The sequence below is a fragment of the Cavia porcellus genome, unplaced genomic scaffold (assembly GCF_034190915.1).
Source record: "Cavia porcellus strain 051 isolate PalLab524CR breed Dunkin Hartley unplaced genomic scaffold, mCavPor4.1 scaffold_19, whole genome shotgun sequence".
Taxonomy (NCBI): domain Eukaryota; kingdom Metazoa; phylum Chordata; class Mammalia; order Rodentia; family Caviidae; genus Cavia; species Cavia porcellus.
The window spans coordinates 24,638,030-24,661,195 of NW_026947502.1; the positions used below are offsets into that span (position 1 = coordinate 24,638,030).

The 23,166-nt window shown below is 47.6% G+C and overlaps 1 protein-coding gene and 1 long non-coding RNA gene across 5 annotated transcripts in view; one reads left to right on the forward strand and one right to left on the reverse strand.

The window, feature by feature from the left end:
* Window positions 1–23,166, forward strand: part of Kcnip1 (potassium voltage-gated channel interacting protein 1) — a 358,462-nt gene that overhangs the window by 119,420 nt on the left and 215,876 nt on the right. Inside the window, exon 1 of one of the 4 annotated variants that reach the window (XM_063230762.1) lies at window positions 19,040–19,879. The exons of 1 other annotated variant lie outside the window; for it this stretch is intronic. In XM_063230762.1, coding sequence (XP_063086832.1) covers window positions 19,819–19,879 — 61 coding nt within the window. In that variant the 5' untranslated portion in view covers window positions 19,040–19,818. Of the gene's footprint in view, window positions 1–19,039; window positions 19,880–23,166 lie in introns of those variants that run through there. 2 more of the 4 variants (XM_063230764.1, XM_023566441.2) reach the window with 2 other exon arrangements.
* Window positions 14,793–18,731, reverse strand: LOC134471608 (uncharacterized). The gene is made up of 2 exons (XR_010041090.1): window positions 18,627–18,731; window positions 14,793–17,593 (listed from the first exon to the last, which is right to left on the reverse strand). It is a non-coding gene; the product is annotated as an uncharacterized LOC134471608 (long non-coding RNA).

The following is a 23,166-nucleotide window of genomic DNA, read 5'->3' on the forward strand; positions in this document are numbered from 1 at the left end:
TCATTATCCCATCCCAGCCCTGTGTCTGCTCTTCTCTCCTCCACGTCTCTTTCCCTCTCCGTCTCTCTGGCTGTGACTCACTCTCCTCCTCCCTCCACTTGCCACCTTCCCCTCCTCTAGAGCACACCTGTGCCTGGCTCTGGGCTGAGCTTGACTCCTACCTGGCCTTGTTGGGGCCTCTGGTGTCGAATCTTAAAAAGAGTCCCATCTGCTGTCCAGTTAGAAGCTTTATTCCTCCCCTCACCCAACCTCTTCTTCCACGTCCCACACTCAAGCCCACCAAGCCCAGCTCTAGGTCCAGGGTGTGGACAAGGAATGTAGCCTGTGACAGAGCTGAGCTCTGAGAGTCAGCAGCACAGCAACACACGCACACACACACACACACACACACTACCTTCTGGGTCATGAGGATTTTGTAAGACTATTCTAGGAACCACCTCCAGAAAGCTGCAAAGGAGCTGGGGCAGGTTAAGTCTCCCCAGGGCCCACCCTCCGCCTCTCAGGGGCTGAACTTCTGTTCCCTTTTGAGGTCCTGGAGCCTGTTATTTGAAGGAAAAGAAAGTGAAGACCCATATTTTTGGTGCCAGCCCCAGCCTCAGTTCACGGCTTACAGTTACGTGTCACTTAAAGCTGGGGATGTCTCCTGAGAAGTGTGTTCTTAGATACCTTAGTCATCACAGCAACAGGTACTTACACAGACCTGGATGGAACAGGGCAATCCTTAGGTGTGGCCTTGTGACACCATCACAAGCTGTGACCAGCATGGGTGTGTGAGTCTGCTACCAGCACAACACAGTAGACTGCTCACAGTAAACTTTGTTCTATAAGTAAAAGAAATATGCTCTCAAATAATTATAAAAAGTATAGTAAAGACATGAGCTGGTGACAGTCACTTATCATCATTTTCAAGTATTATGTCCTGTATGCCACTGGCAGTGCAGAATACACCAGCATCACCACAAACATGTGGGCAGCATGTTATGCTCTGGCATCACTAGGCAATAAGAATTTGGGGCCCCATTATAACTTTATGGGGCTGTTGTACACGGGTAATGGTTGATGGAGATGACTTCTATGTAGTTCATGACAGTGGTTTAAAACAGGCAGAAAAGGATCTTTGGATCCTTCTTCTAGATTCAGCATTGTTGTCAAGACTGAGACCACCTCTGGAAGGAAAGAGCACAAAATCTGCTTAGGGCGTGTCAGAGCCTGTTCTATGAATTTTCCCATGTGTTTTCTCACTTAATCTTCTAAGCCACCTAGATAGGTTTCTCAGTACAGTGATCTCCAAAATGGTGAGAATGTTGAGTTTCAGGCACTCAGGGACTTGATCAAGATCACACAACTAGAAGCATCAGAGATCAACCTGTCTCCAGTCCGCCCAAACTTGTGTTCTGGCACCCAGTGGTCTGTGGGCTTAACAACTGGAGGTGGAGACACATCACTGTAGTGAATTCCCAAACAGTTAACCCATTGGACCTCAGACGCCCGCACTCAGTCAGTGGTCTGAGGGTTCTAATATTGCTTGTACTTTGTGTCCCTACTGATCTACTTTCCAGAATCTACTCCCACTTTTCCAACAGCAGTGCCTTGATTTTAGTTCTCAGGTGCCACCTAATTGGTAGGTCCTGCCTCGTCCTTCTGGGTCAAAGGTTGAGCATGTGAATCAGGTGTGGCCAGTTTCCTCCTTTTTTTCCTGAGAATCATTCATTTTTGAACAGAGTAACCAAAAACTAAAAGTGGTGGGAATTGATTTATCCTGAAGAAATCCAACTCATGAGTTCCTGCTGCCAAGATTTCTGGGATCACCCCAGCTCCTGGCAGTTTCTGGATTTGGTTGTTAAGTATTTTGCGATGTGTGAGCCACCATATTCTCATCACTTCTTCCTATTGCTGAAATTGGCCAGAGTCAGTTTCTGTCACTTGCAATCACAAGTAATTCTGGCTAAAATATCGCTGTTCTACAGCCACACTGATTAATATCTGTTTTCATGGTGTTAACGTAATGCATTTAATCTGCCTCATGAACATTTTTTAAATTGAGAAGTAATTCATGCATTGATCAAGGTTCTCCAGAGAAACAGAACCAATAGAATATTGATATATTGATATCTGCATCTGTATGTGTGTCTATGAATCTATCAGAGAGAGAGGAGGGTGGAGAAAAAAGAGACAAAGACAGACAGCAGAACGGAGTTTTTGAGGAACTTGCTCATGTGCTTGTAATTGTAGTATTGTAGTAGTAAAGTCCGAAATCTGCAGAGTGGGTCAGTAAGCGGGGGAACAAGGAGAAAAGTAAATATTATATTTTGAGCCTAAGGAAGTCTGGAGGCAGAATTATTTTACCCCTTTTCAGTTCTTTTCTATAAAGGCATTTGCATGATTGAAGCCTGCCCATTTTAAGGAAGGTAAACTGGTGTCCTCCAAAACTTCTAAATCAAATGTTAATCTCATCCTGAAAATTACCTTCAGTATCTAGGCTGATGTTTGACCAAACTACTGGTTACCATGGGTTTGGCAAGTTGATACACAAAATTAACATTTCAATTTATATAGTGTTATAGTAAGGGATTGCAAAGAGAACAAAGGCATACAGGACACAGAATTTATAATATTATTTTATGATCATCACCCAGAGTTAAATATAAGAAAGTGCAGGATATCTGTCCACAACTCTAAAGGCCTAGAAAATGCAGCCAAGGGCCTGGATCCCACAGCAACGTCCTACATGAGTCCAGCTGAAGACCTAGAGCCCATGACAGTACCTCCCAAGAATCCAAATGGAGCTCTGGAGCCCACAACAGAGACTCGTGCAAGACTGTTTTACGGATCTGCTCTGAGAAGGCCCAAAAGTCAGCAATGGAAGCTAGAAAGTATGTGCCAGGAAGCAACACTCAAAGTAAGGCCCAGGGCTCCCCTGAAAAGTACCACAGCCCTTCTCAAAGACAATGAGGTCCTGAGCTCCTCCAATGATGAGAAGAGCCAAGTACATATCAGAAATCTAGCGTGAAAAACTTCTCCTGGAGATTAAACCGCTTCCCCTCGGGAGCCAGGAAGCAATGCTCAAAGTAAAGACCCAAGCTCTCCCAAGGTGAACTGCAGCCATTCTCCACTGCAAGGTCCTGAGTTCCTCTGATGATAATGGCCGTATTTGTATTGGGGAAGCTAGCCACGACAAGCTACTCCAGGAGAACAACAGCTCCAAATATCAACACTTAGGAGAACTCACAATGCTATGCTCTTCCTCTCCAGGTCTCCTTTTTGATGCTGGCAATAGACCTCAGCTGGGCCATCCATGCTCAGCACCACACTTATTCAATTCAGCTGGTGTTAAAAACCCACCAATTTTTTAATCCATAATACATACCATAAAATCCACCCTTTTAAAGTTCATAATCCAGTGTTTTTTAGCATATGCACCAAAGCTGTGCAGCCATCACTGTGCTATATCTAACCATAGAACATTTTCTCATCCCAAGACGAAAGCCCGCCCCATCAGCACCCCATCCCATCCTTACCTCCTTCCAGCTGCTGGGAACTCCCTATACATTCTGTATGTTGCACATGCTGCTCTTCCTCCTCCTCTCCCTCTGCCTGCTTGGTCAATTTCTACTCATCTCTCAGGAGCTAGTTCTTCTGAAATAACCCGTTCTTCATTCCCACCTTCCCAAGACATTCCATCAAACCTCCAAGTGAATTAATACTCTGTCTTTAGGATCTTTGATAAAAGCAGTATCTGCTTCCTTGCATATCCCTTAGCTAGAAAAGTAAAATAAAATAATTTTTAAAAATTAGAAGTTTCAGTCCACGGTAGATTGACTTCAATGCAAAAATATCATTGTGAAAGGATATGGTGGAAGAAGGATGCTCAATCTGTGGTACCCAAAAAGCAGAGAGAGTAGAGAGAGAGACATAATCTTCAAAGCCAGCCCCCAACCCAGTGATCTACTTTCTCCATCCACGCCCCCATCCTAGCAGCACATGTAGGTTAAACTGCAACCATAGGCAAGGGTGCTTGAAACTCACTACATGGTGTGTGTGTGTGTGTGTGTGTGTGTGTGTGTGTGTGTGTGTGTGTGGTAGATCTCTGGATAGATTTTGTCAGGTTTTCAAAAGGACCCTGTAGGGTCAAGACCACAGCACTGGGAAGTTTCTCACAGGGTAGAGAAGGGCTGTTACTACTACTCTGTCCTTATACCTGGAGCAGATTAGGAAATTTGCTGAGTAAGCTTAGGTGACTCCTGAGCATTTAGAAAGCCTCCTTCCTTCAAGAGTTTTCCATGATCACTCTCTTTGAATAGGTAAAAAAGAAAAACAGAATTAACACATGGTTTAGCATCAGAGGAGGAGAACAGACACTTGTGTACACACATTCATTCACCCACTCTGCTATTCACAAATATCATTGGACTCTGATGTAGAGAGAGGCAATGTTGTAAATCAAGGAAGGCTTCATTGGGGAAGTCACACCAGGGAGGTCACATTGGGGAGATGTGACATAGGATGAGGAAGTCAGGAGCAAGGGATGGGATTCAGACAAATAAGAAAGAGACCTGGGGAGGTGTCTGTATCAGCATGTTGAGAGAATGGGGAGAATCAGTGTGAGCAGATGCCAGATAAAATGCAGCCTTGGAGGGAAGAGGGAATTCACTCACCAACATTCCTTTCATCCCAGTTTTCCTTAAAGTTTTTCAGCAGGTGCAGAGAAGGCAAGCCAAGCCTGTCTGTGATGAGGTGTGGGGTGTAATTACTGAACCAAGTGAGTAACAGGACTGACCCTGAGCCCAGCGGTGCACCAGCAGAAGGAAGATTTCATTAGTGTGGGAGAGGAAGGATGTGTCTGCTCCCCCGGAGGCTGGAGGGCATGTGGCCAGCTGGCCAGGGAGCCTGGCCCCACGGCCCAGGGGAGGCATGACTCCATCTATCACCTGAATGCTTATCCCAAAAGATGGAGGATGTCTGCCAAAAACAGACAGAAATTTCTTTTGAGAAAGGGAAAGCGAGGTTACGGGTGAGCAGGCTTATGCCGCTGTTGGTAGACAGAGAATGAGACTGTCTGGTGGCTGCAGCACCTCAGCCAGGGCAATCTTTGAGGGTGGCCAACTGGGGCTAATGACCTGAAGCAGGAAGGCCCCAGACTGGGACTGGCCCTTTTCAGCTCTCTCAGTGCCTTAAACTTTCTTCTCCTCTGTCCATCTCACTGAACTTGCTTCTCTTCACCACAATGCTATACCTACCAGCACACACACACTCATACACACACACGTATACACACACACACACACACACACACACACACACACACATGCACGCAAGCATGCGCACAGGCACCCAAATCCATGCAGTTTTGAGCGGGTTGCCTTAAACAAAATTGCCCTGTTTGGGGAGGAATTTCCTATTCAGAGCTGTTTTGGGTTAAGGATTGAAATGGAGCAATCCTAAGTATCCTGTCCCATAAATCTCTTGGGAAATAAAAGATACCATCTTTATGACTGCTGGACGCTTGAATGGAGAATGGGGCATGAGGCCAAAACCTATGCCCAGCTTCTGATCTCAGGAGTCTGATCACTGGGTCCCAAGAAAAACAACGGGAAAACTGGGGGTCTCCTGCATGTGTCTCTTAGCCCACAGCCACGTGGAAGACCCAGGTATCTCCACCTTATGCAGGGCTCACAAGCTAGGGAGCTACTAGAAAAGAGCTGAAACACAGCATTTGCTCTCCAGTCACTAATCTGAAGAGGAGATCACCTGCATCCCTTCTTACGAGGAAGCTTGGGGGCAACAATTTCTCCCCACTACTTTTGGGCTATTGCCAGCATGCTGGGATGTATGGTGTGGTGCATTTACTTTTTGGTCATTATACTTGATACTTCCCATGTATTTTCTAATCAGTTTCTCACTGCAGCTGAGGCGGATGGTTGACCATTCCACCATGAGGATAAGGAATCTAACATTGATAGAATCACCGAAATGCAAACAGTCACTAAGCCACAAATACCATTCTGTGACCATGAGTTGATTACATGCTCTGTTCGTGCTCCTAGGACACAAAAGGAAGATCTATTTTGTTCAAAGGCTTGTAGGGCATCCAAATGTGGAAAGGCTGTGTCCTCAACCCACTTGATACTTCCAAACCCCTCCTCTGCCTCCCTGCTGATCATTCTCCCATGGTGAAGGAGTTGGGGACTGAGAGGGGACTGCAAAGGAGCACCACAAGGAGTTCCTTTGCAGTAATGAAACAGATCTGCAGCTTGACTGTGGCAATATGATGGTTACAGGAATCCCACAGGTGATAACATGGCACAGAACTTTCTCTCTCTCTCTCTCTCTCTCGGGAGTGGGTGCAGAACAATGAGATGTGAGTCAGGTGCGTGCATGGTCAGTGTCCTGACTTTGTAAAGACTATACTTATGTGAGATGCTTCCTCAGGGTGGAAAGCAGGATGGAGCAGATAGAGGGTACATGGGACTTTTTATTACTATCAATAGTGTTTCCTTTGAGTTTATGATCTTTTTAACATAAAAGGTTTAAATAAAAAAACTCACACGGCTTCTCATTGCTCTTAGCATGAAGTCCAATCTCCTTACCTAGGACCACAGACCCCATTCAACCTGGCCCCACTGGCCTGCTCTGAACCTTGTGGCCCAGCCCTATCATCCAACACTCTGTGCCTGCGGATGCCAGCCCACTCCTTCATGGGGTTTTGCTGTCTTTTCACCTCAAGTTCATGCACACCAAGTACTGAATATGAGTGAGTACTATCATTTGGTTTTCAGAATTGGGCTCACCTCTCGATGACACTTTCTATCTCAGGTTGACCCCTCCAGCTCTAGTACAGTAGGCTCTCCATCTTCAGGGTGCAACCACCATCACACATCATGCCATGTAATTCCATATAACTGGGCCTCTCATTTTTCAGATGACCCTGGCAAGCTCCCTAGTCCCTGAAGACAGGAAAATTATGTCTTTCATTGTCACTGTTATGCTCTGATGCCTACAGGGAGGACAGGAACAGGCAGGTGGGCAGTAAACACTTATTGAGGAATGTATGCACACATAAATGAATGAATGCAGCATAGCATTCTAGCAGAGATTAAAGAAATTTGTAGAAGTTCTCAGTCAGGACTCACACTATTGTTTAAGAAGGTACACCTTCATCCCTCCCTCACTGATAGCTACCCCTGAACTCCTTTTTTGAACTGCAACTCATCTGATGTGATTCACATCTTCAGTTCCCTTTGTTCCTCCTAATCACAAGCATACCAAATCGTCCTTATGTGGTAATATCAGTCATTTATACTTTAATCTGAATTCCAGATCAATGCCAACTTCCTCCAGATACTCATAGTTTAAATTTTATTAATATTACTTCACTTGAGTGGGAGCTCTAGTTCAGTGGTAGAGCACTTACCTAGCATGTGTGAAGCCCTGTATTTGATTGCCTTCCCTGAAAAGACAAAATACTTCACTTGTAGGAAATTTAAACCAAGTAAAAATAAGTACATTTCAATACAGAATATTTTCCCATGCCCATGATGTGATGCTTCATAAGAAGCCAAGGATAAATTCGGGTTTGGTTCTGGACAGAATGTTGTGACAGTGGAAAAGTCACAATACCTTAAAATATGCTAGACTAGAATCATTCCACAGTCTTGAAGTTCAGCCTCATCTCTCTCTGTTGCTCTCTCCCTGTTTTCCTGAGCAAAACCCTTTTCTTCCCAAGGTCACTGTAAAATGAGAGGCTTGGTAATATGGCATTATAAAGTCCCTTCTGATTTGTCTTCAGGGGACACTTGCTGTGAGATTTTGGAATAATTTTGAAGAGTTCTTTCATTTCTTCTCATACCAACCAGTTCTCTAAATCTCAGGCAGCAATTCTGAGTACCCCATAATCCAGTTCAGCCCTGACACTACCTATCCAGGGTTAACACAGACCCCACAGGTTAAGGACTCAGTCCTTTAAGACTTGCTCACTTATTATTATTATTTTTTTTTTAGACAGGGTCTAGCTATGCAGTTCAGGCTGAACTTGAGCTCACTTTGTAGCCCAGGCTGGTCTCACAAGGATCCTCCTGCGTCAGCCTCTGGAGTGCTGGGATTACAGGCATGAGCCACCACATCCAGTTCAAGACTTGCTCACTTCTACTGCAGGCCCCAGACCTCCTGTTCTTCTGACGGCGACTATAAATTAGGTGTTGCTGAGAATTTAGGAATTAACTGTACTTATATTTACCTGTTAGCTTTAAAGGAACAGACAAATAGAAAGAATGTATAAGGCAAGATATAGGAAGGACCTTTAGGAATAGTCCATCACATAATTGATTGAATTATTGATTGACTCTTTGATTATTGGTGATTAATTCAATCTCTAGCCTCAATCTCTTCAAACATTGAGGCATGAGGCTGAAACCCCAATCTTACTATGACTTGATCTTTCTGGTAAAATATCTATCCTGAAGCTATCATGAATTCACAGAGGGCTATGGCTTCAGAATAAAAGTTGCACCCACATCTCCTTATCACTCAAAAAATTGTGAGGATTTTAGAAGCTCTGTGTCAGAACAAGAAATAAAGGCTTTCTGTGTTTCAGTCAAAATGTAATCCTGGGGTAAAAATCAAAACCATACTGGTTTTCTGGCTCCTCTTACTCAGTTTCTGCTGTAGGAAGTTTCTGTTTCTTACCTACATCTGCATTTCCACCAGCTGTGAGGACTATCTCCCACCCTGCCAGATGCTTAACTTGGGACAGTTGGGGCTCTGTGTGGTTCTGGAAGCTTGCATTCGGAGATGTTAGGTGAGGAATTGGATCTAGTCCCTACTGCTAAAAGCTGTAAAAGAACAGCTAGCTCTCCATCCCCACAGGTTCCTCATCCATGGATTCAACCAACTGAGGACCAAAAATTCTATATTGCTGGGGAAGTCTCCTATGTACTGGTTAGGACTACCATGGTTGCATCTTGGTTTCAATTTCCAAGTAGCCCTTCTCATGGCTGATGTGACCTCTTAATTGATTGCCCTTGACTTACCTTCTGTCTGTAAATGGTCCCCACTAGACTAAAGATATTTTTCTTGTCATTATCCCTAAACCATATAGTATAAGGGCCAGTGATTTAGCTCTGGCATAAGTGCCTGCCTGGCAAGCATGAGGTCATGAGTTCAATACCAAGTACCACCAAAAAATGATAATAATTACTTACATAAAATTTGCATTGTATATTATAGGTAATTCTAGAAATGACTAAAAGTATATAGGAAGATATGTATAGGATATATGCAAATATTGTGCTTTTTCATATCAGGGTCCTGAGCATCTATAGATTTTTTTAACGGCAGCGGTTCCTAGAACTAGTCTACCTTTGATGTTGAGGGACAAGTGTGAATACTCCTCAGTTTAGTAGACACTGATAAGACATCAGGAGGTGCATCATGGAGGAAATATCCTTTTGAAACTTCCTTTCTTTCCCATCTCAGCCAGGAGGTAGTTTTGCTTCACTTCATGTTCATGACATGATATGCAACAACAGGCTTAAAGCACTGTGGTCAACTAGTCATGCACTGAAACTCCTAAAATCACGATCACAAATAGACCACTTCTGTTTCTAAGTTAATCACATCCAGTATGTGTTGTGGTGATAGAAAGCTGACCAACACAGGTTGTCTATAAAACCTAGGAAAGGTGCAACTCTGGAGATCATTGGAAGAATAAATTGCTTTTGGAGAACTCAGTCCATCAAGTTGAGTCATGAATCACGGTTTTATTGAACCAAGTCACCTAATGGGGATGGATCTGCTTCTTCAAGTCCTTTCAGCCATAAGTTCAAGAAATCCATAAATGTGGTTAGTGATGGATTAAAGCTTGGCCCACCAGAACATTTCTATGAGTGTCAAATAGACCACAACCCTTCTGGAGTTGGTTAAAGAAGAGGTCCCTGATTGAAGTCATGTGTTGAGAGTGGTGTTTTGGCTGGTGTATTCCTTTGTCTTTCAAGGCTCAGTTGAAACATAGGTGACCCCCATCACCACCTTGTCTCCTAAGTTGTCTCCTAAGTTGAATTTGATGTCTCTTTTAATGGCTGTTGTGAACTCTTCACTGATCACCCTTGACTTATCCTCTGTCTACAAATGGGCCCCACTAGACTGTAAGCTTCCTGATGATCAAACCCTTGCCCACCTTACCTCTCTGTATCACTGGGACCATCATAGGGTAAGAGGGGCAGACCAAGGGCTCAGTGGATGCTATCTAAATTGCTGGAAGAATTAGCTGGGAGCAAGTACATCTCAGGTAGCAAATTCTTCAGGAACTGACAGTGTGGGCAGCTCCTTGAGCAGCCTTCCTCAGCCACCTCTTACTTGGTGGCCTTGATTGCTGGCAGACTACATAAATTCCTCACTGCACAGCAATCTCAGTGTGATACTCATCTGCATAGCATCCTCCATCCGGAACAGGAACAGCCCTGAGCTGTGGGCACGAATACTAATGTGCCATGTAAATGCCAGCCCTGAGAGTAAGAGTCTGGACTGTCAATTAGCTCCCCCCAACACAGCTACTGTGCCCAGCCCCCTCATTGTGGGCCAGCCCAGCAAAAGAGGAGGCCACAGAAACCAAAATCAGCCTAAAGAGCCACTTGTCAAAGCTGCATCTTGTGGCATCCCAGAATGAGGGACTGTACAAAGTGAGTGGAAGAGACAGCCAGCCTGGCCTCCCAACTCCTGGGCATGCTTGGGAGGAGCTACAGTGTTCTTGGGAACCCAGAGGCTAGTTGCTTCCTAACTGTCACTGTTTCTGGAGTTGCTGTATCATTTTTTCCTTCCTCTGGCCAGGCCACATGTTTGTGTGCTGTGGTGTCCTCTAAGCCAAAACGTAAGCTCTTTGGAGTCAACCAGTCTGACCCAGGGTGGCCACCCTGGGAGGGAGGAGTGAGCATCTCCTTTCCCTACCTTTTTTCCCCTCCTGAAGTTGTAGTTTCTCCTTGTTTCTCTTCCTTTCCCTGCCTCCCTTGCTCTCCTTTCTGATGGGATAAGAAGTTGGCCTCTGAAGATAGACAGAACTGGATTCAAACCTATACTCTGCAGATCCCTCCATGTTTGTGGCCAGGTGCAAATCCCATCACTTCTCTGAGCCTTGGTTTGCTAATCTACAATGGAGCAGAGAGTGGTACCTGCCATCTAGACATTGTAGGAACCATTTTATAAGAGGCTTAAGAATTTCAGTCAACTAGCTTTGTGTGCCACAAATATTACTTTGCTTATTTCTTAAATGGCTGAACTTTAATTTCTGTTCCAAGTTCCTACCCTTCTCAGTGCTATAGAAATCTCAGTCAGTCCAAGATGCCCCCTTCACAACACCGCCTGCATGTTTTGGGGTGGGTTTATGGGATATCCAGGGAGGAGGCAAGCTCTGCCTGGGGTATGCAGCCTGCCACTGGCGTCAGGCAGGCAGTCCTCAGAGACCTTATTCCTGCACATTGTGTGATAACTGTGCTGCGCTACAGTGGGGTTTCTCAGCCCAGAACCAAGTTCACTGACTTTCTGGGGATTCTCTGCAGTCCCTCTGCTTAGGTTCCTTTCAGGTGCAGGGGGAAAAAGCCTTCTTATTGAACCTCCACCCCCAGAAGAGACACTCCAGGGCTCCCCTGGAAAGCAAAGACACACAGGTCATAGCTACAAAATGTCCCTTCCAGGAGAGGGCTGTTAAGCCAAGAGGGGGCCACGTCCACCCTCCTAGATGTCTGCAGTCAGCTCCTGAAGTCCACCAAAGCCCGACTTCCAGTGCCTTGTGAAACATCAATGCAGGCTTCACCTGAGCCAAGGACAAACTCCACTCTTTCACTAACAGGTCACACTTTATTCAAGACGTTTTATCAGACCTTTGTGAGTTAAAATTCATGAGAGTGACCCTGCTGTTTCCCTGTCATCTCTGTCCCTGAGGCAGTGAATGTCACAGGTCTCCACTGTAGGGCAAGTTCAATGGTCACAGAAAATAACAGAAGAAACCTCTGTGAATATCTTATTTTATATTTCCTCATTTCTGCAGACTCTGACCCGGAGTCAGCCCTTGTCTAATGGCCACTATGACTCTTTCTCCTCCTTCCTCCCTCTGCCCCTCCTGCCTCTGGGCGCCTTCCCTCTTCAGGCAGAGGCAGCAGCTGTGACTGCAGCAGAGCTGGGAGCTGGAGCAGCACTGACAGGTTCAGGGCCAGGCAGTGCCAGGGGCACCTCATCCGCTCATGGCTGGCATTATTACTAATCATCAGGTGCCGGGTCACTGCTCCCTCCTCCCTCGGCTCCCTCCCTCTGAGGTCCTTATCTGTGGAGGCCCAGGAGGGAAAGCAGACCCCTTCTGCCCACTGGCTGGCTGGTTGGTGGGGCTGCAGTCCCCCCCCCAAACTCAGAGAGGCCCCAGGATGGGACTCTGTGCATCTCCCCTCTGCATCAGTCCCTGAAATTACACCTCACCTGTGTGCCCCCAGTGAACTGCTGCCTACCTAGATAAACAGCTACAAGCCATTTGCAAAGGGCAGCAGGAAAGCTTGGCGGAAGACTTGGGGTGGGGGCTCTGAAGCAGAGCATCTGTGTCCAAGGCCAGACCCTCTGCTGACTTGCCTGTGACTCTGCGCACTCTAGTAAACCTCCCTGTGCCTTTCCTGTCTCAGAAATAAAATGATAGATAATGAAAGTGCTTTCCTTATGAGGCTATTAAATGATTAGGTGAGAACGGACACTGACTAACACCTAGAAAGAAGATGGTACAGGATGGCTATGTTGTTGGTATAATTGTATAATGTAAGAACTATGAAACCCAGGACTAAGCACAGGTACCCAAGGAGATGATGAATCCATTGTTTGCGTGCACTTTAGAGTGATAAGAAATGTTAACCCAATGGCTGTCCTCACTGCCCCCACAATTTCAGTTTCCCCCTCCTGCCCCATGGTCACCCCAGGCCACCCTCATCCCACCTCCCGTCTTCTCAGTCCTGGACTCTTCCTTTAGTCCTTCCTGGCCTCAGTTGGGCTCCTCCTACCCAGCTGCATCCTTGATTTCTCCACCCTGACCCTTACCTTCCTAAGCTGACCTCGACCTCCAGCTTTGCTGAGCTTTTGGTTTCTCCTTAAGACTTTGGGTATTTCTGGCCAGAGCCAGGGCTCTGTCTTTGCTGGCACAGGGAAAGAGGTCATTCTCATAATTTCTTGGTGGTGACTGAGAGAGTATAGTGAGTTCTTTGCCTGCTGTTTGCTCCCTTAGACTGTGAGCTCCCTGTAGTAGTGAGCCCAGCGCCCCGCAAGCTCCAGGTTGCTCCAAGTGTGCCAGACAGGAGCTACTCATTGAACTGAATGAATGGATCAAATCCCTTCCTGTCATCTTTCCTCCTGAGGAGGGGGCTTCTTCACCAAGTGGCCATGCATGTGCTTCAGAGGGAGAGCAGCAAACTCTGTGAATTCTGCACTAAGTATGAGGGTGTGGTATGCATGCAAGGTTATTCTGGGTTGGGGTGGGGGTTGCAGCTGTCATCAGGTGCTTTGATGTTTGTTTGAACCCTTTCCCCTTACTACCCATCCTCCTCACAGCCCCAGGGGGCTATTTATCAATATTCATGAAGTGCTGGCACTCAGGGCTCAGGTCTCCAGGAGTATTCTCCTTCTCTTGACTCCCCCTCCCCCCCACACACACTCCCAGCAGGCAGGATCTGGGTAACTCCAAGGGCTTTGCTGCCAGTGTCTTAACTGCGTGGGTGGCTGCACTCTGTCTGAACTCTTCCCAGCCCCCAGTGGAGACTGTGCCAGTGCTGGAGCATGAAGGAGGATCCCTTGGGGCAATGCAGCCATCAGGACACACAGAGAAGGGTCTGTATCCTGGCTTCCCCGATGTCCCCTGCATCCCACATTAGCGCTGCTCCCTGGAAGGACGTGATCAGCCTCGACAGATGAGGCCATGCTTGATATACAAGGATTTGGTCGGGAAGAGGCACCTCTCAAACCCAAGTCGCCCACAAAGGTTCACTTTCCTGGAAAAAAGGAGGAAAAGGTACAAGAAAAAGGGACTGAAAGGTGAAACTGATGAAAGGAATTAGTGCTTTTGAGACAGTGCTGTGTTCCAGCCCCCGGGGAGACTTCATGCCCGCACATTTCTCATCACAATTACTGTCAACTTTATGCTGCTACAGATGTGGATGTTGGTGTAATTGTTTGTTTTGTTTGCAAATATGTAAACTTAAAGCTCTCAAAGTTCAAATAGCTAGCTCAAGGTCATACAGCAAACCCAGGATTTAAAATCTGATTTCCCTGACTTGATACCTTAGCTTCTTTGTTTTCCTGACCTCTAAAGTCCTATGTGTATTTGTAGCATCACTTTACAGTTTGCACAAGGTTGACCTACCTGGCTTCTCCAAGCACCTACAGGATACTCCTCAGCCTGTACTCTTTCTTCCTTATGTGAACTCTGTCTGTAGCGACTAGTTGATTTGATAGTCCTAGACTACTGATTTCCTTAGGGCAGAGGCTCTTGCCTCTTCTTGCTCATTATGGCCTATTTATTTAGGATGGTGCCCAGCAGATAGATGCTGCTTAGTAAATACTCACTGAGTGAATGACTAAGTAACCAAGCCCCAGAGCAAATGACAGTACAAGTCATTTGCAGAGTATTTACAGAGAGACAAAAACCCTTTCCCTTGACTTGATCTTATCCTGTCCTATTGCCAACCCCGGGAGCAACTGTGTGCATCTTCACAGGTGAGAGCCACAGACACACTGAGTACGAGAAGAGGGAGCTTACCCAGAGCCAGATGATGACGCAGTTTCCCAGCCTAAGCGATCTGAGTGTGTATATTTGTGGAATACTTAGAATGTTCTGGACAAGGCTGAGCTGCACAGGGATGGGGCAGGGGGTGTACACAAAGCAGGAGGAGCCTTGGCCTTTGCCTTTCTAAAAGCTCCCAGTCTATTTGAGGAGGCCAGACTTATGCATGCAGAACATTTGGGAAATGGTACAACACAGCCGTGAGCAGAGTGCTGAATTGCACATAATCAGGTGCCAACCACATTCCCTTCCTTAACTAATCTGAGCCTTTTAATACCAGATGGGGACCCTGAGAATAGATTTCCTATCAAACAGATGAAGCACAAACATGGAAACCATGGGGAAGGGCTAGGGCCTACTTATTTCTATACCTTCTAACATAGCACAAAACTTGGCCCATAGCCTCAGGAGCAGCAGCAGTCCGCCCTCAGCATAGGCCACCACCCTATGTTCCAGATACCTATTAAGCACCTAACAATCATCATCTTACCACCCCGCCCAGAGATCTCTGAGACAGTTATGCATGCAGTGCACAAGAAGATGAATGCAGGGCTCTGAGCATATGCTCATCAGGCTGTAAATCAAATAGCAAAGAAGCAAAATCAGGATTGGACCTCAGTTCTAGGAGCATCCCATACTCCGGCACCATATACTTGCATTTATGGTGGGGAGAACTAATATTCCCCATGAAGATGGGAAGAGGCCTGGCTGAGGGAACAGTCAGTGGGAAGGAGGGAAGAGAGGAAAGAGGGAATAAAGGAGGAATGGAGAAATGAATTAAGAGAAAGAGGGAAAGGAAAGGAGGGGTAAAAAGGACAGGGCTCATGTGCTGCATAAACTCAGACAAGCAAACACAATATGCTAGCAGGATCTCTGCAGGCCTCTGACAGCCTCACCTTGCCTTCCCCTCTAACAGCCTCAGAGGGTGCCCTAGAGTCTGACTTGGAGGCTCATCTCACAAGGAGGGCCTTGCTTCCAGAGCCTTCTAAGACCACAGCCTGATCCTGGGGAGGGTGCTTATCTGCTCAGACAGCCATCACAAAGTGCTGTAGGCTTGGTGGCTTAAAAACAGTTCTGGGGACTGGAAGCTCCAGCTCAAGGTGCCAGCAGGGTTGACATCTGATAAGGCCTTTCCCTTTACATTGCTGACCGCCACTGTCCCCTACTGCACTCATATGACCACTTCTTTGTGTGTGCAGGGGAGAGAGACTGGCTTGGTCTCTTTTCCTTGAAGGACACTAACCCTGTCATACTACAGCTCTATCTTTATGACCTCATTTAACCTGAATTACTTTCCTAGAGGCTTCATCTCCAAATACAGCCACATTGAAACTTCAACATTATGAATTGCAGGGGGCAACATAACATTTCTGCCCATACCAGGGAGAGTAGGGAGAGATGAGATATGGAGGTACACCCTGAGCTAGCTCACCTTCCAGGGCAAAAGGATCTATGGTCTTTGGAACTATGGTAGGATGGTGTTGTCAAGATCACCTTAGTGAGCTCACTATGTCAAGGGCCATAGGACAGATGGCCTGTGCATCCAGATCAACTGGCAGAAGTCTTCCAGGGCACATCTGGTCCTGTCTCTCTCCCTACCCTGCAGAGTTTTCTGTTCTGTGCTACAAGTTCCCAATTGGTAGCATTTGGGTGTGCTGTTATCTCTGTCACCTCTTGTCATACCCTTGACCATGTATTCTCATTTAGACACGTTCTTCATGAATGTCTCTTGGGTGGCATCTCTTCCACCATACAGAGTGTGTGTGTGTGTGTGTGTGTGTGTGTGTGTGTGTGTGTGTGTACCTGCATATAATACCTGTCCTAGGGCATCATCAGGAATAAATGAACTACTACTTTGTCTCTAAATATGTGGCCAATGGTAGATATGCTATGAATAACTGTTGAATGAATGAATGAATTTTCACTTGGGAGACTGTGCTTCTCTCTATTATGAGCAAAGGTGATATAGTAATTATCTGATTTTACTTGCCAACTGGGTCACTGAGCAAAGAAATTTGGTTCCTTCATTCAGCATACATGGACTCTACCCCTTTCATAAACTAGGGGTTGGGCAGACAGAATAGAGCTAAACCAGTATGGTTCTGCCCTCAGGGACTCAGGGTTCATAGAGGGACAGGCACAGAAAAGCACAATGAAAATCAAAGTAATAACATTAACAGGAAATGAAACCTCATGTGCCTTGGGGACCCCAGGGGCCACTGGCTTGGGATCAAGAGATATTCATGAAGGAGATGGTACCTGAAGCAGATGTTCAAGGAAAAACAGCAGCTCGTCAGATGTATAAAGGGATGAGAGACATTTTAAGTAGAAGGAGTAGATGTGCAATGACCCTGAGGCAGGACCACATTTGAGGAAGAGTGAGGGTGGTGTATGGCCAAAGGACAGGAGGCCTGGTAGAAGTACCTAGGTCACAAAAAGCCCAGCTGTTGGACGTTATATTGATGACTTTGCGTCATTCTCATTGCTCAGAGGAAGCCAATCACTAAAACCTCCAGAGGCTCTGATCTGTGAGACGGAGTGATTCGTGATTTTCCTGTACGCTGCCTCTGTAGAGCATTGTGGGGAGAAGCTTTGGTGGCCCCAGGTGCTCTCTTGCTCACAGGCATTCAGGCTGTGCTGAGATTAGCAGAGCCAGAGTATGAGGTGGCTTGGTGCTCCTCCAGAAGTGTCTCTGAGAGGCTGCAAAGACCTCTGCGACTGGTGCCGTGCTTTCTTCAGCAAAGAGCCCTCTGCTTTCCTTAACTGATCCTCTGGTTACTCCATGCTTCAGCACCAGCCCTGGCAAGAAGGAGATAAGGGTTGGTCCCTATGTCCTTTTCCAGCATGCAGCGTTCCAGGCCTCCAGGTCTAGAGAAGCCCTGAACTGACAGGAGAACTGAGGCTTTGAATTTGGTGGACCCAGAGCAGGTCTCTTCTCTCCAGCTCAGTCCCCTCCGTACCCCCATTGGCCAATAGGAAGGTCCCCAGGAGGTAGTGACAGAGCCCTGGAAATTGTGTTCTAACCTCACTTCCTAGCTGGGTAACTCCAGGTAGATGTGTTACCCTGGTGAGCCTCCAGTTCCTTCCATGGTGATGATCAGGCCTGCACTGCCTAACTAGAGGGGCTTTGGTGGGAATCATGGGGAGTGATGCAGCCCCACTGTGGTGGGCAAAATGCACATGAAAGGAACACATGTTAATACACCTTCCTGCTGCTCAAAATAAGATTTGCTAGAATCTGAGAAGGCATAAAGTGTCATATAGGTGAAGAATATTCTTCAGGGTCTTGAGGCCAAGTTCAAAGCCACCTGTAGTCCTGGAGGGATGGCTAATGGGAGAAGCAGCACCAGGGTATCCCTGGGGCAGGACTGTGTCTCTGTGGCTATGAGCCTTTGTGAGTGGGGTAACTGTGATTCCATTTCGTACTGTGCATGCATCTGCATGCTGATGTTTCTGTCTGCATCCTGGTGGAAGCACATAGGTGCACCACTGTGTGTATAATGGGCTTTGGGTCTGTCTGTGTATAACAGCAGTGTCTACGTGGGCTCGAGGGGCAGTGCATACATTTCTGTGGGTCTATGTGAATGTGCATCTTTATGAGGCCATATGTTGGGGGATTCCGCTGCAGACATGGTGTGCATTTGTGTGGCCATGAGAAAAACCACTGGGTGGGGGTTTGGAAGCAGCCTAGGCCAAGGATTCTCAGCGCTGATCTGAAAGGGTCTGAGTCAGCACCCTGGCAGCTCATGCTTAAAGAAGGGGAGGCTCTTTCTCAGTCCTCCTGGAAGAAGTCTTTGTCTTTCAGCACCCCAAGAAAGGAGTAGACCCAGACCTTTTCTTTCAGCCAGAAGACAGCGCAGAGAAGAGACTGCTTCCTGATTCCTCTGTCACTCCACACCTGCCAGGTAGCTGCCTGCTGCCCTTGTCCTCTGCTGGCCAGAGAGAAAGTGAAGACCAGAGAGAAAGGAGGGGAAGATAAGAGCTCAATCCAGGTTCCAGGGGACCCAGAGCCCCTTCCCCTCCCCAGTTCCTGCACAGAGTAGGAGGGCTGCTCTCCCCTGAGGGATGTGTGTTTCTCATCCCTTCCTGGGTGGTACGAACTCTCCCACCCCAGGAATCCAAGCATTGAGTTAATATGATTTCCTTTGAAGTCAAATTGGCATCACAAAGCAACACACACACACACACACACACGCACGCACACGCACACACACACACACACACACACACACACACACACACGCTTGCTCCCGCGCTCACACGTGTTCTCCCTGGGTGCAATCTGCTGCCCTCTGAACCCCACCCAGCAGCTAGGTGCCTAGTCCGGATCTATCTGCCCAGAAGCCCTCCTGATGTTCCCTATCCACCTGGCCCTTGGGGTGTGCAGAGTGCGGGCAGCGGGGCCGGCGGGACGCCCCTGGAGCTCTCGCCCCCGCCCCGCCCCTCCGCGGAGCCCCACAGGCTGCGCCTGTGCCGCTCAGACTCGCGCCCCGAGCGCAGGCAGGCGGGCGGGCGCGCAGCTCCGCTCCGCGCCATCCCCGACTCTGTTCATTCATGATTGGTACTCGGCCCCCCGAGACCCAACCCAAGCGCCGGGTGCAGAGCAGAGTGTGCGGCAGTAGGGGGTGCGGACACGGCTCCCGCACCGCACGCGGCGCGGGCTCGGCAGCCTTGGCCGGGCAGGCGCTCCGGCCCCGTGTCGAGCGCCAGGCAGGCTTCCGGGCTTGGTTCTCGGCCCCTAGCAAGGGCGCGGGCCCGGCTGGGATCTGGCGTTGGGGTGCAGTGGCTGAGGTTCGCCGGAGCAGCGGGCCCTGTGAGTCAGTGCATGTGCAGGGCTGAGGGCAGAAGCGAGAAGCCTCCCGGCGCCCCAGCCCCACGCTCGCTGAATACCAACCTGCAGGCGAGCTGCCAGAGCTCTTTGCTTTTTTCCTCCTCCAATTCGGAGTAGAGGATTCACACTGAATCTTCAGGGGAGGGGAGCGGCAGGGTCCAGGGTCCCAAGTCGCGTCCAAGTCTTCGCTGCCATGGGGGCTGTCATGGGCACCTTCTCATCTCTGCAAACCAAACAAAGGCGACCCTCTAAAGGTAAGCACTCCTTCCTTTTGTTTCCCCGGGCGGGCTTTGGGGTGCTGGGTTGCTGAACCCCGGTACTCCATCTGCCTCCCTTATTCCCGGCCCCCTCTCCACGAGGAGCCGGGACAGGTTCTCCTACCCAAAGGAGTGTGAAACCCATGAGAGGGTTGGTGTGAACACCCAGAGGAGGGAGCCAGTGTGGGTGCAAGTCTCAGGGCGCCTGGAGCCCTCTGGGGCAGGTGTACATGCCTCCCCTCCAGAAAATCTCTAGCACCAGAAGGAGGAGCCCAGTTCACAGGTGGGGATGGCTGGATTCTCTGGGTGCAAATGTGGGGAAGCTCTTGCTGTTCCCATGATGGCTAGTGGTGGTGCACCCCTGAGCCAGGGAGCTCACACTCATGCGGCCCCTCCTGGGAGTCCCACCTCAGGGAGTGGGTGCTCTGCCTTCCCATCCTCAAAACCTCTGCAAGCCAAAAGGAATCAGCTACTGCCAGGTGGTAAAACTCCCTGTGCTCGTGTCCTGGTGGTTCAAGGAGTCAGTAGGAGTGAAGGCAGTCACAGGAGGTGCTGCCAGGTCCAGGGACCTCAGAGGAGGTGAGGGCACTGTCCAAAACTGAGTGAACCAGAGTTTACACCATGGAATGAACAGCCTAATACCCTGTAGTACCTCCTTCCTGGAGTCTGTTCTACAGCTTCTTTACTCAGCTGAACTGTTCCCTATTTCACCAGTGAGAGAGTTGTCAAAGAGGTCCATGTGAAGTCATGCAAACATTTTGGGCTGTGGTGCGGGATAACCAGCAGTTGCAAAGTTTCTTGTTGGGATACAGAAACTGGAAGCAATTAGGAAAGGGATAATGGTGGGTTTTGTTTTACTTAACACTCAAAAGCCATTGTGAATAGTATAAGGATTCTAGTAACCTAACAAACATTTAACTTCTGCCATTAGAACTCAGATTCTGGTTACAGATAGGGTTTACAGCTTCCCATACCTCCTGTACTGGCTTAGAACTATACTAGGGTGAGGATGGCCCCCAAGTGCACAGTGAATCCACTCTTAGGACTTGGATTGTCTTACCTTGGTTGAGGCACAGAGCTCCTCAGGTGGAAGCTGCCCTTGAAAGCCCCAGAAATTAGGATTCCAGCTTCTTGCCCAGCCCTCAAAGCATTACTCTAGCTAAACACCAAGGAAAAAGATCTCTGGGTGCAAATGCTAAGTGATAAGCCTGGGCTGCCATTTATAGCCCAGCACAGGAGAAATAGCGTCAGCCTATTTGCTAGCTGGGTTCCATATTGTCCTGGAAAGGAAGGGGTGGGTTACCCTTCTACAAGTCCTGAGCTGCACAGCTCTGCAAGCCTCAGGGCAGGGCCATGATGTTTGGAGCCCCCTGTACACACAGATCCTGGGGTGCTGCTTGACTGGTGACAGTGTTCCCTCCACATTCAGGCCTCTTCCCTGTATCTAACCACCATATGGCTCCTGGGGCCAGGCAACTGTAGGGACAGGAAACTCAGGAGTATATTGTAAATTTTTCAGTGCCTGCTCTATCCTTAAGAGGCGTCCCAGCAGATCTCAGAATCCAATAAAGCCTGGTGGGAAGCTTAACCCCATCATTACTTTCCTGTGTGACCTTAGGCAACTCCTCACCCCTCTAAGCCTCAGTTTTCATATCCATAACATGGCTGAGACTGCTACATCCCAGAGAAGAATGTGGCATGTAGGAAGTGAAGGGAGGGAAGACCTTAGCCCATAGACTGTTGGATGCAGCCATCATGGAGGTCGTTGCAAGGATATGAGAGGAACAATTGAAAGATGGACACAGAGCTCCTTGCATAGGGTGTGAAAAAGAGTAAAAGCTCAGATATTACTGTCTATCATTTGCTTCTCCTACCCAAAACTTTAGGCCACTCAGGATCAATTCCTGCAGGATTCTAAGACACCAAAGCTTGTGCTTTTCTCTCCCAGGATCCTAAGAAAGATAAAATGGGTACCAGCATTCAGTGTGCCCCTACTCAGTGCCTGTAACAGTGCTAGTTATTTTATCCACACAGTCTCATTTAATCCTTATCATAGTGTTTGTTTAAGGCTCCTAGTAGGTCCAGGCCTTTTGAGTGGCCCACAAGACAAGCTACGTGAGTCCTGATGCTCAGCCCCTCCTGCTCTGATCCCTGGACATTGCCTAGAACTCTCCAGGAGTCCAGCTGCAGCTTGTAAGATGTTTTCTCCCAGACCCGAGTCTTGCTCAGTAAAGTACTAATCATCACAAGACCCCTCCAAGAGAGGCAGCTTGGAAACATGGACAGAACCTTGGCTGGGGGAATCACATCCTGGCTGAGTGAGCTGAGCGCCTTGGTTTCTGTGCAACGATGAAGTTACATTAGACATTGTCTCAGGTTCTATTTGGTTCTCAGATTCTAAGATTTTTATTGTCAAATGTTCTCACCAGAGCTGCTGCTATGATCTCTGAGACATCAGGCTCAGATCTAATTAGATGCAGTCAGAAGAGAATGGTTGGAATTTTTCAACGCAGGAATCAGTCTCCCTGCTGGGTTCAAATCCAGGCTCTACCGCTTACTAGCAATATGACTAAGCCTTGTTTTCCTCAACTTTAAAACTGGGACAGTAGTAGTGACTGTCTTAAAATAGCTGTTGTGTTGTGTGCCTTCCAGTAGCTATGCAAGGTAAATGTTTCAATACAGCCTCTGCTACAGAACTGGTCAGCAAATTTTAAGAACTACTCTGTTTATGGCTCTAGTGTTCGGGCCCTCCTAATGTCCAGAGTAAAGCCATCCTGGAAGTGGACAGTACAGAAATTGTTGTCAGCTTATTTTTGGAAATTTCTTCTAGACCTGCCCAAGCAACTAGGACATAAAACTCAGGTACTGAGATGCGTACAGCCCCCAGTGACCTGTGCTCTGTGGCTGATCCTGAAAATGTCATAGCCTCCTTAATTAAAATCCTGTATACTTTGAAAGTACACCTTGGAAACACATATATGTCTTTAAAATAGGACAAAAATTCCACACAGTTAGTGCTGCAAAAGGAATGTACTTAGCCCAAGCCGGGTACTCAGGGAGAGCTCCCCAAAGACAGCAGAAATCTGAAATAAATTCAGAGCTCTGTCACTGAATAAAGGCATTGAAATTCACTTTCTGTCTTTCTTTCTTTTTGGGATCTTTTCGTGTCTTCAATTAAAAATTGGAAAAGCCATGCTTTTGGGATTCAGCCTCTCCATTCCAGTCTGGGAGGAAATTCATGGCTCCAATAGTGAATCAAGGACAAGGTTTCTAGGCTTGAATGG